The 12647-nt window shown below is 53.7% G+C and overlaps 1 protein-coding gene across 2 annotated transcripts in view; it reads right to left on the bottom strand.

The window, feature by feature from the left end:
• Positions 1 to 734: 734 nt before the first annotated feature.
• Positions 735 to 12647, bottom strand: part of URB1 (URB1 ribosome biogenesis homolog) — a 66353-nt gene continuing 54440 nt past the window's right edge. Inside the window, exons 31-39 of one of the 2 annotated variants that reach the window (XM_060098555.1) lie at positions 10835 to 10995; positions 10279 to 10390; positions 8489 to 8595; positions 7827 to 7970; positions 6742 to 6851; positions 5045 to 5242; positions 3629 to 3870; positions 2514 to 3083; positions 735 to 1471 (exon numbers count right to left, since the gene is read on the bottom strand). In XM_060098555.1, the coding sequence (XP_059954538.1) occupies positions 1290 to 1471; positions 2514 to 3083; positions 3629 to 3870; positions 5045 to 5242; positions 6742 to 6851; positions 7827 to 7970; positions 8489 to 8595; positions 10279 to 10390; positions 10835 to 10995 (1826 nt within the window). In that variant the 3' untranslated portion in view covers positions 735 to 1289. The remainder of the gene's footprint in view (positions 1472 to 2513; positions 3084 to 3628; positions 3871 to 5044; positions 5243 to 6741; positions 6852 to 7826; positions 7971 to 8488; positions 8596 to 10278; positions 10391 to 10834; positions 10996 to 12647) is intronic. The other variant, XM_060098556.1, reaches the window with a different exon arrangement.

Here is a 12647-nt window from a genome sequence, read left to right as displayed (position 1 = left end):
GCTAGGCCTGGCCTTGCCAGCCTGGGGGACAGTGGGTCAGAAGGGAAGATGGGGGAAGGGAGACTGATGGGCTCCAGAGATGCAGAAAGAGGGCAGAAAGGACCACAGAGGCTTTCCAACTTGAATCTAAGCGTAGGATTCTGGCTTCATGATATTCTAAGAACATTGTTGTGGGTGTTTTGCTGGGGAGGTAAATGCTCCTTGTTTTCTAGACGATGAGCCCCACTTGTGGGAAGGGGACAAATGCACAGAAGCGTTACTCTTGTCTTGGTAAAAATCTTAAGTCATCAAGAAACCAGAAAAGAGTCTAAACGACACTGGAAGGAGACAAAAGTGTAAATGTTTAAGCTGAAACCAAGCCATGCCAGTGCTATAAACATCATATGGGCAAATCAACAGCCACCTCCCAGGTGGCAGACAGGGAATGCGTGTGCTGACGTGGCACGAGGGCCCAGCAGACCCCTGGGCACCTACCTGGGTGTGCAGGAGGGTACATGCAGAGCTTTAAATGATCAGGACCAAATTTTATCTGGGAAACCCATGAAACTTCATATTCAACGTTCGTCAGCTACAATATCAATTAATGTAGGAATCTTAAAAGTCAAATCCTGACCTCTGAAATGCAGGTCTCTGTAGAATAAAAATAGCCTGTGATTAAAACAATTAAACAAAACACAAAAACCTAACAAAAATAGACATTTATTAACAAGTTATAAAATTCTAAATCCCCCTTTGAAACAGAATTTTAAAAATATAGGCTGTCTTTCCAAAGCATAAGTCAAAACAATTTTATACTTTAAGGATTTAGTGTAACATCCTTTTTATTTACTAAAGTAATTTAACACAACACTGGCAAGGCTTATTTATTCAAAAAGTTACACAAAGCTTTGTTTTAAAGCCTTAAGGCAAACTTTAAACGTCTCTCTTCTTGCTCTTCTGTCTGACATATCTCTGGACACTTCAGCTTTAAAGTCCATGAATCCCTTAAGCACTCAGAAGCACAACCTCGATCTGTGGTATTTCTTTGAGGAACAACGAGCCCCTAAGAGGAAGGGTCTTCGCTGACTGGGGCTCACGGCCCGAAGGTCCCCAAGCCCACTGTAACCCTGACCACTTCGCACATGTGGTCCCTTGAGCTTATTATTTATCAGTCAGTTAAATGAAGCCAACTTTTCCTGTCAGGACACCTGGTCAACATTCAGAGCTTGTCATCTCGCAGGCCTTCCATGGAAACCCTTGACTCAACCTGACTCCTAGAGCCGGGAGCCGGAAGCGCCAGCCGCAGGGGGTTAAGTGTCAGGGATCGCAGCCGCAATGTCCTTGCAGAGCCTGACGACGGCCTCCTCGTCACCACCTTCCACGTCCTCCGAGGCATCGAGGACCATCCGGACGTGGGTCAAGAGGGTGTCTGGCCGCTGGGCCCCCAGCCAGACGTCCTTAATGTACAGAGACACCAGGAACGCAGCAGTGGCTGAGGAAAGGGACAAGGCCATTAGAACGCAATCCGGTCAGTCGGAAAACAAGTCACCCGCCCACATGCACAGGGGCCCGGGGCTGTGCGAAGCCCGAGATGGCAGTGAGCGTCCACTGCCATAAATTAATTCCACCTTTGCTTGACTTCTAGGTTAACCTTTCTTGTTCATTTTAAAATTATCTTTTCATGTGATGAATGAATGTGTGTGAAATGTAAAAAAAAAGTTACTACAAGTCAAGCCTCTTCCTTGGTGCTGACCACCCAGGCCGAGAACCACAACCGAAGATCGGGAGGAGCAGCCCGGAGTCACTTCCCATCATCACCTCAGTGGCACAGGTGAGAAGGTTTACAGGCCCAGACTCAACTCCCCGACTGCGGCCACAGGAGAGGGCAGGGCACCCCGGCTACCAGGTGAGCCCACCTGCCGCGCTGTGGGCCCGCCCCCTTCCCTGCTCCCCGTCGTGTCCCCCATCCCTCAGTGAAGGGTCCACCCTCCCGGATGGAGAAGCCACCTGCACATGGTCACAGCCTCCCTCCTGTCCTCCTACAGCCTTTGCTGTTCCCTCGTCTGTGCAGTCACACCTTTATTAAGAACCTGCTAAGCACCAAGCACATAAATTGTGTGACTTGTGTGTTTGTGTGCGCTCTTGTGCACGTGTGCTCGAGTGTACACACAGACACACACACACACACACACCTGGCCACGACATGAAACATAACTCTTCATGTGGGTAATAACAGTAGAAACTTAGGGAAGCCACTGCTCTGCAGTAGAGCGTCCCGGTGGGACACAAGGTTGTGACGTGAGCATGTTTCTCCACTATAAGCAAAAACATCACTAAAGGTTTCTTTCACCTGAAGGCAAAGGCAGAGACTTCGTCTCCCCCTACACTCAGGGTCCCGTGGCCCTCTCCGCAATCCCCAGAACCATGGAGAGAGCCCCCAAAGGCTTACGACAGGCTCTAAGGAACAGGAGATGCTCCCCACCCCCGGCCCACTCCCGCGTTTCTTCAGCCTCCGACCTGAGCACCAGGCTTACCTCGCGTGGCTGCATCCTCCGCGTTCAGAGAAGAGAGGTGGACGGGCTCGAGCATCGGCCAGTAGGGGCTCCCGGCGGGGCCGCGGGCCACCCCCAGCTGCAGCATGACGGCGTTGAAGAGGCCGGCCGCGCTCTGCTCGGTCCCCGCCAGCCCCTCAGCGCCGCAGAACCGGCTGTACAGCCTGAACACGCCGCTCGCCACGGCGCTGTCCTGAAGGAGGTCGGCCACGACCGCCGGCTGTGGCAAGATGCGGCTCCTGAGCCAGACCAGGAGGCCCGCCGTCTCCGCCCGACTGAGCGGGCTCGCGGCCGCGGAGCGCAGCACCCAGCTGGCCACCAGGACGGTGACGGCGCCCACGGGGCCTGGGCCTTCGCTCTCAGGTTCGGGGTCAGGAAACGCGGGCCCCCAGTGGGTCAGGATGGACCTCAGGAGGCCCCTGCACGCCTCCAAGGTGGATGCCGGCAGCTCAGGGTCCACCGCCTCCTCGGCCTCCCCAGGCCTCCGCTTCCGGCCCCGGGGGCCTTTGGCTCGGGCTGGCCCAACTGGCTTGTTCTTATCCTTGAGCATTTCTGTCTCACACACACACGTGTGCGTGCACACACACATGCACAACACACGTGCACGCACACACACGCGCGCGCACACACACGCACAAACACATATGCACACACATACACGCACACGTGCACGCGCGCACATACGCACATGCACACACACACACATGCACACACGCACGCACGCACGCACACACGCACACACACACACACAGAGGAAAGAGAAAAGGCGGTGAGACTAGTGTTCCGCCCACCCCCAAACACACTCACATGCAGATGGTAGGGCGGCCCACGGGCTGTGCCCTCCCGGGACGCGTCCCCACGCTTGGAGCACAGCGAGTGCTCAGTGCTTCCCTGTGACCCGTCGTTACTGTTATCGTAGCAGCCGAGCGCTGGTCAGCGGCAGAGCTGGGACTCAAAGCCGGCCCCCAGCCCCCTCTCGGGCTACAAAGTCGGACAGGCCCTGTCTCTAAGCTGCAGACATGCCGCTCAGGGACGGTAAGACGCCGGCTGCTCCGCGGGGCAGCGAGCACAGCTTAGGGAGCGGGTCCGACACTCACTCAGCAGCTCCCTGACTTGGCATCTCTCCGCGGCGGCTCTCAGGTCCTCCTGGAGCCTGACGTCTCTCTCGACGCGGCCCCACTGGTGCAGGAGGACGAGGGCATCCCTGGTGGACAGCACAGTCTCGTTCACGGTGAAGCGGTTCATGTCCCTGAAGGCCTGCAGCACGGTGGCCCGGTACCTCAGCACGGAGTCCAGTGCCCCGAAGAAGCTGGTGAGCTGGGTGGGGGCCAAGGCGGGCCTGCGGGAGCCAACGCCACGGACTGAGCCAGGGCCACCTCCTCGTCCGGCAGCCCAGGACCTCGTCCTGCGGCTCAGCACACCGTCCACTCACAGCCCGGGCGACCCTTTACAACAGACAAGAGCGTGGAGCCCAGCGCACAGCACAGGAAACGGGGAGCCCCTCCAGGGGAGGCAGAACGGGGCCCGGAGTCTGAGCTCCACCCTGCGGGCACCGAAAGCGCTCTGGAAACCGGGAGAGCTGGGCAGAGCCTGCGGTGAGGGCGCCAGCTGCCACGCTAAACAGTTCCAGGACCGCCAGTTCCTCTCCGACTCAGGAGCTCTCAGCCTCGAGGGAAAAGGCTCGGCAAAGCCCGGGGACGGCACCACCCACGGCCAAACCTGACTGGTGGGCGCTGCGAAGACGCACATCCCTCCGAGTTCTAAGGAATTTAAAATTCAAAACCATCTGCCTTCCACAATTTTAACATTTATGATCAGTATTCTGAATAAGAATCGGTTCTCAGAGACAACCCCAAAATAAGAAACGGGCGCTCTGGCATGAATCCAACAATTGAATTCAGAAAACAGAAAACCAAATGCCCTGTCCTTTATCAAGAAAGTTTCATTCTGAGATGACAATCCATTTGCTATCGATCCTCTGGTTTCAATCAGCATACCCCTGTTCCCAAACCAGAAATCTGAGGGCACACGGTGTACTTTCTCTAACACAGTAGAATCTGAGAAGAACTGAGCTCTCCTGAGGAAACCAAGAGTGTAATTCCAAGGGGAAAATACTGACATTTTCAAGGAAATTCATGGATAAGGGAGCCCATAGGCCAATGAAGGCGGAGGCGAGTTTGGGAACAGCTTAACTTTCCTAGGCTTAGATCATGGAAAATACGTTCTTTCTATAAAACATTTTGAGTGCTTGGATCCAAAACTCCAATAGACGGTTTGCCTGCTAAAAATGACCTGGCACGTCAGGCTTTAGGTTTTTCACATGTGCTCGGTTCTCACGGTCTTGAAAGGAACCTCCTGAAGTTGACGCGGGAAGACGAGCAGCTGAAGGAGGTTTCCCGGCGTCACCGCAGGGACGGCAGCCCCCCCGCCCCAGAGCCCACCTGTGGAGCCGTGACTAAGGGGAGGCCGACAGGTGACCTCCAAGGGGTCGTGGCCAGTGGGGAGGGGCTTACCTCAGGTGCTTCGTGAGCACAAGGAGGACGTGGAGGAACTCGTCGACCAAATGCAGGGCGAGCAGCTTCGGGGGCTCCTGGGACCCGGGCTTGCGAGGAGGCCGCTCCCCTGGCTGCACGCCTCTGTCCCCCAGCGTGGTCACCCACAGCGTGTGCAGCAGGGAGATGAGGCTGCCGAGCAGCGGAGCCTCCAGGAACCTGAAACCACACGTGGGCGAGTCCACTGCCTGTCCCATCCTCTCCTCCCAGTGACGTCTCCCGGAGGGCGTGGGCGGCAACCATGCAGGAGACCGCGACGGCGGTGAGCTTCCCGAGTGGCAGACTTCTCCCCTCTCCCCCAACCGTCTATCCTCGCACCTCCCGCTGCAGCCCCCAAAGAGGGGGACGCAGCGTCTGAGTGAACACAGGACATCTGCTCCAGAAATGCAGCTCCACCCCAGGGCGAGGCCCCAACCCTCCTTTCTAGACAGCCAACCACCTCAGTCCCCACTAAAGGACATTCTGGAGCCGCTGCGGCACCCTAAGAAGAGCCTTCCCGCCCACGAGAACAACTCAACCCTAAAGCATAAAGGTAACAGCCAGGAACAGATAATCAGCCGATGCTGCCTTTAGATATAAGACATCACTTTCTTTCAGAGAAAAATCTTTTAATTCTTTTTTAAAAATGCACAAAAGGAAAAAAAAATGCATGAAAGAGCCTGGATGTCCCCAGGCTTATCATCATAGGTAGCTGTCTGAAAGAAAGATCCCTGCCACCAAGGGCTGTCTGCTGAGACAAGGTCTTCATCTTTTCACACAGCCTCAAACTTAGGAGAGTGTTAGGAATCAAAACAGATCGCACTATGGACTGAACTGTGTCCCCCGCCCCATTCAGATGCTGAAGCCCTAACCCCAATGGGACTATATTTGGAGGTGGGGCCTTTGGGAAGCCATTAGGCTTAGAAGTCATGAGGATGGAGCCCCCACGATGGGATTAATGTCCTGTAAGAAGAGAAGGAGACCAGAGCTCTCTCATTCTCTCTCCCTGGTCACGTGAGGACACAGTCAGCAGCGTGTCTGCCAGGAAACGAGCTGTCACCAAACCCAACCATGCTGACTCCCTGATCTCGGACTTCCAGCCTCCAGAAGGCGAGAAAATGAAACTGTGTCGTTTAAGCCGCCCGGTGACGGCAGCCCCAGTAACAAGACAAACACCCACTCCAGCCCTCGACGCTGCTCCGGCACCGGCTCTTCGCCCAGCACCTTGACCCCGGGCGGGAGTGGAGTGCGAACCCACATCACCGCACGAGCGTGCCTGAAACAGGAGCTCCCTGTTTCTGCCTCAGGAAGGGCAGAGACCTTGACACCTCGGATGGGGGACGCCACTCCAGGGGAGGAGCCTGGACCTGGCACAGGAGACGGAAAGATGGTGTAGAGGATGCTGTTTCGGGAACACAGATTCTCCGGGACACTTCCAGCGGACACGAGACACGGCAGGAGGCACCCCGGTCTCCGCGTCACCTCCTTCTGCTTGACACACAGCACACACACTCTCCTGCTCTCACACACACACACAGAGACACAGACAGAGACAGAGACACAGACAGAGACAGAGACACAGACACAGTCACACAGACACACACAGATACAGATACACACAGAGACACACACACAGAGACACACACACACACAGACACACAAACACACACGGTGCTTACTTGCTCTCCAGGATGTGTAGGATCCACGTTAAGAGGCTGTAATCCCGCAGGATCTCATAGGCAGATTTGGCATCCCGGGCAGCGTTCTGCAGAATTTCCAAAATCCAATTCTGCAAACCCAAAACAAAAAGTTACTCTTCAGTGGGAAAACCTGACTTACTTGATCCAGGGAACACTTTAAAAAATAGAATGGTAGGTTCCAATTACAGGCAGTGGCTGCACGTGACATCTGCTAAGTCTGTAAGGGTGGTGGCCATGGGGGACCACCCTTCCCCACAATGACAGCCAGAGGACACAGACGGCCACAGCGAGCTCAGGCCCGGGGACGCCCACCCGCTAACCCATCACAAGCAGAGACACAGCATGGAAGCCACACGGCCTGCATCTGTGGCAGCCTGAGTGGGGAGGAGGGCGGACCCATTTCGAGCCCAGCCACGAACGGCTGGCGGCTCATTCATTGCCTTCATTTTACCACCTGGAGAGGATAGAAAGATGGGACTCCCGCTGGAACTGTTAACTGGGGGCTTTAGGGTTCTCACATGCTGTAAAAAACAGAAATCTACCACACTCGAATTTGGTTTATTCAAACTCACTCTTATTTACCCACATTTTACATGATACCAGAAGCAGAAGCTGACCGGGCTAGAAATTAATCAAAATACGGATGAATTCTCCCAGTTACGTCTCACGCGACATGAGCTCTGGCACCAGGGGCCGAGCTAATGTGCACACTCCCTCGTCAGCCGTGAGGCAGGCAGTTTCGACTCGTGACTCATTTTCCCAGCCGAGTTTTGATAACCTGCAGCTTCTGTGCATCGTGAGACATCCTGGTGGCTCGGGCGTGTCTCCAAGCACCTCAGTCATTTATGGGGTGACGAGTTTCTAGAGCTCTCAGCCGTTCCAGAGCCACCTGGGTACTCATTACCTCCCTCCCTCTCCACAGGCCCCGCCCCCAGGCCAGGGCACCGGAAGCTACTGTAGAATCGGGAGGCCAGGCTGGGTGAGGCTCCACGGGGACTTGACTGGCAGGTGGAACCCCGCGCAAGGGCCCAGGCCTCGGCCCCCCAGGAGCGCTGGCCGCCTACCTGGGCCACGTCGTCGCAGAGCGGGCTGCTGAAGAAGGACAGGATGACGTGGAGGACGCCCCGCCTGGCGCAGAGCTTGCAGCAGTACTTGTCCCGCATCCCCTGGCGCAGGAGCCCGAACATCCACTCCCGCTCCGTCTTCTGCTGTAACCCAAGCAACCAAGAAATTATCGTTAAATAAGTGAAGGCCTTTTCCCCTGAAAACCCTTCCAACACCAGTACTTTCAACTGGGGGCAAAGGCTGCAGCATGGCTGCCCCCACCCTCCGTTTCTGGGTATGTTATTAAAAATCCTCCATCTCCTCTCTGCTTCCATTTCTCCAGGTCAGGAATAAGGGACCAGGTCAAGTTTACCCAGTGAACTGTGCTCACTCACAGGGGGTGTTCTGTAAAAGCACATTAGTATTCCAGCCAGTGCTTCACCAAGAAAATACAACGAGGATGCCATGACTCGAGGCCTCTGGAGTAGTCTGTGAGGTCTGAGAAGCCACCCAAGAATCAAGATGTGGAATGGGAAGCGTTTCCACACACAGGCCCGCCTGGCCCCCGGCTCCACCCCAGCCTCTGCTCTGTAGCTGACAGTCTCCTCGGGGAAACGTCAGCGCAGTGGCTGAGCATCCCATTTAGGAGTCTTTCCAGGACCCCGAGACCTCAGAGCGTTACCTCGAAGTCCGAGCTGTAGAAGAACTGGTAGAAGCCTGGAACTTTGTTCATGTTCAGGTACTCATGGGACAGCAAGAACTTGTTGACCTTCAAATACATGTGCTCCTCTGTGAACACAAGCAGACAGTCACTCACCAGAGCGCCAACAGGACAGCCCGTGGCCGGCTGGAGTAGTGTAGTAGGGCCCTGGCGGGGTGGGGGGTCAGACATAAACCCCTGCCCCCTCAGGGCTTTCCAATCCTGATCCAGGTTTTTAGTTCTCAAGAATTAAAACGCAGTTAAGACACCTTAGTTCTACACAGCACACGGGCTTCTTTTGCAGCCCAGGAACTACGTGAGGATGTCCAGTCCTTCGGAGACGTCACCCCTCCCCGGGCATCAGCCCACTGCCTAAACTCTAATCAGCTGGTGGGGAGAGTGGGGCCTGGCCACACTTAAGACAGCACAGGGCTAACACCCAGCCCATCAGCCTCCCGCTGAGGCAACTGCCACAGCAAAGGGGGCTCACACGCACCCTGAGTCACTTGGCTCTTGAGTGCAACGGGGCCGACACCTCCTCCCCTGGTTCCAACCCTGGACCACTGATGCTGCCCTGTGCTCCAACACCGACATGAGGTCTGATGTGGGACAGCTTGCCTAGAGGGCACAGACTAGATGGGAGGCCAAGACCATCCACCTTGACCTCTGCTGGGGTATTTTCACAGAAGAGTTTGTTCCTTTGGAGTCTAAATGGCTAATTACCTTCTTTCCTCCCGTAATTTCTAAGGTAAAGAAAAAACCATGTAATAAAAATGATACGGGGGGACTTCCCTGGTGGTGCAGTGGTTAAGAATCCGCCTGCCAATGCAGGGGACACAGGTTCAAGCCCTGGTCTGGGAAGATTCCACGTGCCGCGGAGCAACTAAGCCCGTGCGCCACAATTACTGAGCCTGCGCTCTGGAGCCCGCGAGCCACAACTACTGAAGCCCGAGTGCCTAGAGCCCGTGCTCCGCAACAAGAGAAGCCGCTGCAATGAGAAGCCCGCGCACCACAACGAAGAGTAGCCCCCGCTCGCCACAACTAGAGAAAGCCCACGTGCAGCAACGAAGACCCGACGCAGCCAAAAATAAAGATACGGAGGAGATGAAAATCAAATCTGAATTCTAACAGCAACTTGACTACAGATTGATTGTGGGGCTTGAACAAGCTATTGAACCTTGGGGGCCCCAGCTGGGAGGCTGTCTCCTCATCTAAAAACAACCCTGTGGTCCCTAACGTTATCAACATTCTATGACCTTTCACTAATTACCAAAAAAAAAAAAAAAGGTCCTATGATAGACTGACTTGTGCTCACACTACCTCGGCAGTGCCCTGCTGTGAGGAACAAAGCAGAGTGTTTTGTGTTCCACGCTCTGGGTGACACCTGCACTGGGACTCACAGGCCGCTTGTCCTCTAGGCGGTATGCTACACTGACGCTGACCCCCGAGCTCAGAGCGGCAGCTGCCAGCACGGACGGGCCTCTGTGTCAGGTCCCTCTAAGCGCTCACGTATGGATCCGTGACGCCCTCGAGCAGTCCCTGTGGTGGGAGCTGTGATTTGCTTTCACCACAGCTTTATACCCCCACAGGCAAACAGGAGCACACGATCTTCCCCCATCACACACACTCTTCTGCGCCTGGCACGTGTGACCCTGATCCGTCTCCCTCACACGTGTGGTGGACTGGTGATGCCTGCGGGATGAACGCCTCCAAGTGGCCTTGCTCAGCCTCAAAACTTCCACCTCACCCCAACCTGATTCTGTCAGTGGTACCTGGTTTCAAAATTTGCAAGGCTGCTTTGGCGATGAAGAGAGTCAAGGTGAAGGTGAGTCTCATGTTCTTCGTTCGGATCCCGTTCCGGACTACGTCCAACAGGTACAGTACCTTCAAACCAGGAAAAAGGGGGAAAACAGAAAAAGAAAATTTGCAGAACGGCTGTGAGCAGCCTTATCTCATACAGCCTAAGCCACAGCTTTGCAGAGTGGCCTGCTTCTCGTGCCCCAGGGACCACCCAAGGTGACGCCTGTCCCCACCACCTCAGGGCGCGGCTTCTGAGGCTCTGTGTGTCCTGGGTGACAGCTGCCATCACCCCTGAGTTCAACAGAAATTAGAACTGCTCTGCCCACCGCGACACAAGAAGACCACTTGTAAGGGGAGACCTGTCTCCATCTCCCGGGGCTGAGGACCCGAGACAGCCTCAGGCATCACCCACCCTCCCCCAGCAGGGGACAGACTTTGTCCTGTATCATCTCCCTGCAACGCCTCCGATTTCTTTAGGAAATCCTTCCACCAGGCCGGGCGGAGAGCCGTCCCCGCAGACCCGCTCACCTGGGGCTGCTCCCGGAAGCGTGCCCCCTCCAGCTGTGAGTAGTAGGCTGCCAGCACGGAGTAGGCCGCGGCTCGCATCGGGGGGTCATAGCTGCTGAGGGCTGTGACAGTTAGGCCCAGAGCATTTGAATCCACAAATTTCCGACAATCCACCACAAATTCTGAGGGAAATAAAATACAGCATCAACTACACACACACACACACACACACACACACACACACGCACATGCTATGATTCCGTGACGCTCGTGCAACACAGAGAATTCCATTTGTTCTTGCGTCTTACCACCATCAGCTACATGTGTGTGCTCGGTACAAGAAATGCAAGTCTTCCTCCTGCTCTCCTTAACTTCTGCTAAAGCCGGGTAAAAGACTATCTCCTCTTCCATGGCAATAATCACATGCCTTCAGTTTCTAAGATGCTTGTAAATCCCAATAATCCCAGGAATCTTTCATTACTTCTCACAAATACCCAGTGAACCAGAGATCAGAGGTGACATTCGGACCCACCACTGAGATCCCAGCATGCGGAGGCCTGGGGGACACAACCGGAGGGTCAGCAGAGAAAGCCGGCTCTCGGGTCTACCCTGTTCAGCCCTCGGCCTCTGAGTTCCCACCTACAAACACGGCCAAGGAAAATACGTAAGGCGGCGATGCTGGGAGATACAGCCAATGTGAACTGATCTGAGCTGGACTATGGATTTTACGAAGGATTAACTTATATCCACTCTGCAACCCTAGTTCTTTCTTCAAACAAATGACGAAATCTCACAGAAGAGTGGCTCACCAAGCCTGAACAAAAGCTACAGCCCAGAGCTTGCTGGCTGATATTCTCTCATCACCTGTGAGGCCCTGAAAAACTCACGTTACTCCAGGAGAGGATGTGACGGGAGAGAAGGTCGGATACATGAGGGGACCCACTTGATCACACCTGCAATTTGGGACACTTCAACTCCTCTTTAACAAAAACCCAGGCCTTTTTACAATATAAACGTTGTCAAGAAAAACCTCAGAACAGGGATAGGTCACCTGGGGAGGATGAGATGAACTGGGAGATTAGGTTTGACATAAATACATTGTAGATCAACTATACTTCAATAAAACAAACAAAAGACCAAACAAACAAAAAAGAAAAATGCACTAGATGGGCTGATCAGCAGATTAGACATTGAAGAAAACAAGAACAGTGAACCTGAAGACAGCAACAGAATCTAACTGAACTGAAACACAGAGAGAAAGAAGAATTTTAAAAACATGAGCATCACTGAGCTGTGGGACAATTTCAAGCAGGCTAATACATGTATAACTGGAGTCCCTAAAAATGAAGAAATAATGGCCAAAACTTTTCCAAATTTGACAAAACCACAAACCTACAGGCCCAGGAAGCTCAATGAACACCCCAAACATAATGAACACCACCAAAAAACATAAAGAAAATTACACCCAAGCTTATCATAATCGAATTGCTTGAAACTGGTGATTTAAAAAATCTTAAAAGTGGTCACAAAACATAGAGTGGAACAAAGATAAGAACACTGCTTCTTGTTAGAAACAATGCAATCCAGAATCAAGGTGGCAACATCTTTAAAGGACAATAAGAAAAAAACCTGTCAACTGAGAATTTCCTACCCCATGAAAATCTTTCAAAAGTTAAGATTAAAAGCTGAAAGAATTGATCACCAACAGCCTTGAACTATAAGAATTCTTAAAAGTATTCTGAGGAGAAGGAAAATGATAGAAGATGGAAATCTGGATCTACACAAAGGAATGAAGAGAACAAGGAATGATAACTATGGGGTAAACAAAATATTT

This window comes from Mesoplodon densirostris, chromosome 5 (genome assembly GCF_025265405.1).
Source record: "Mesoplodon densirostris isolate mMesDen1 chromosome 5, mMesDen1 primary haplotype, whole genome shotgun sequence".
Classification (NCBI taxonomy): domain Eukaryota; kingdom Metazoa; phylum Chordata; class Mammalia; order Artiodactyla; family Ziphiidae; genus Mesoplodon; species Mesoplodon densirostris.
The sequence above is the reverse complement of the archived record's forward strand: the minus strand, read 5'-3'. Positions and strand labels throughout refer to the sequence as shown.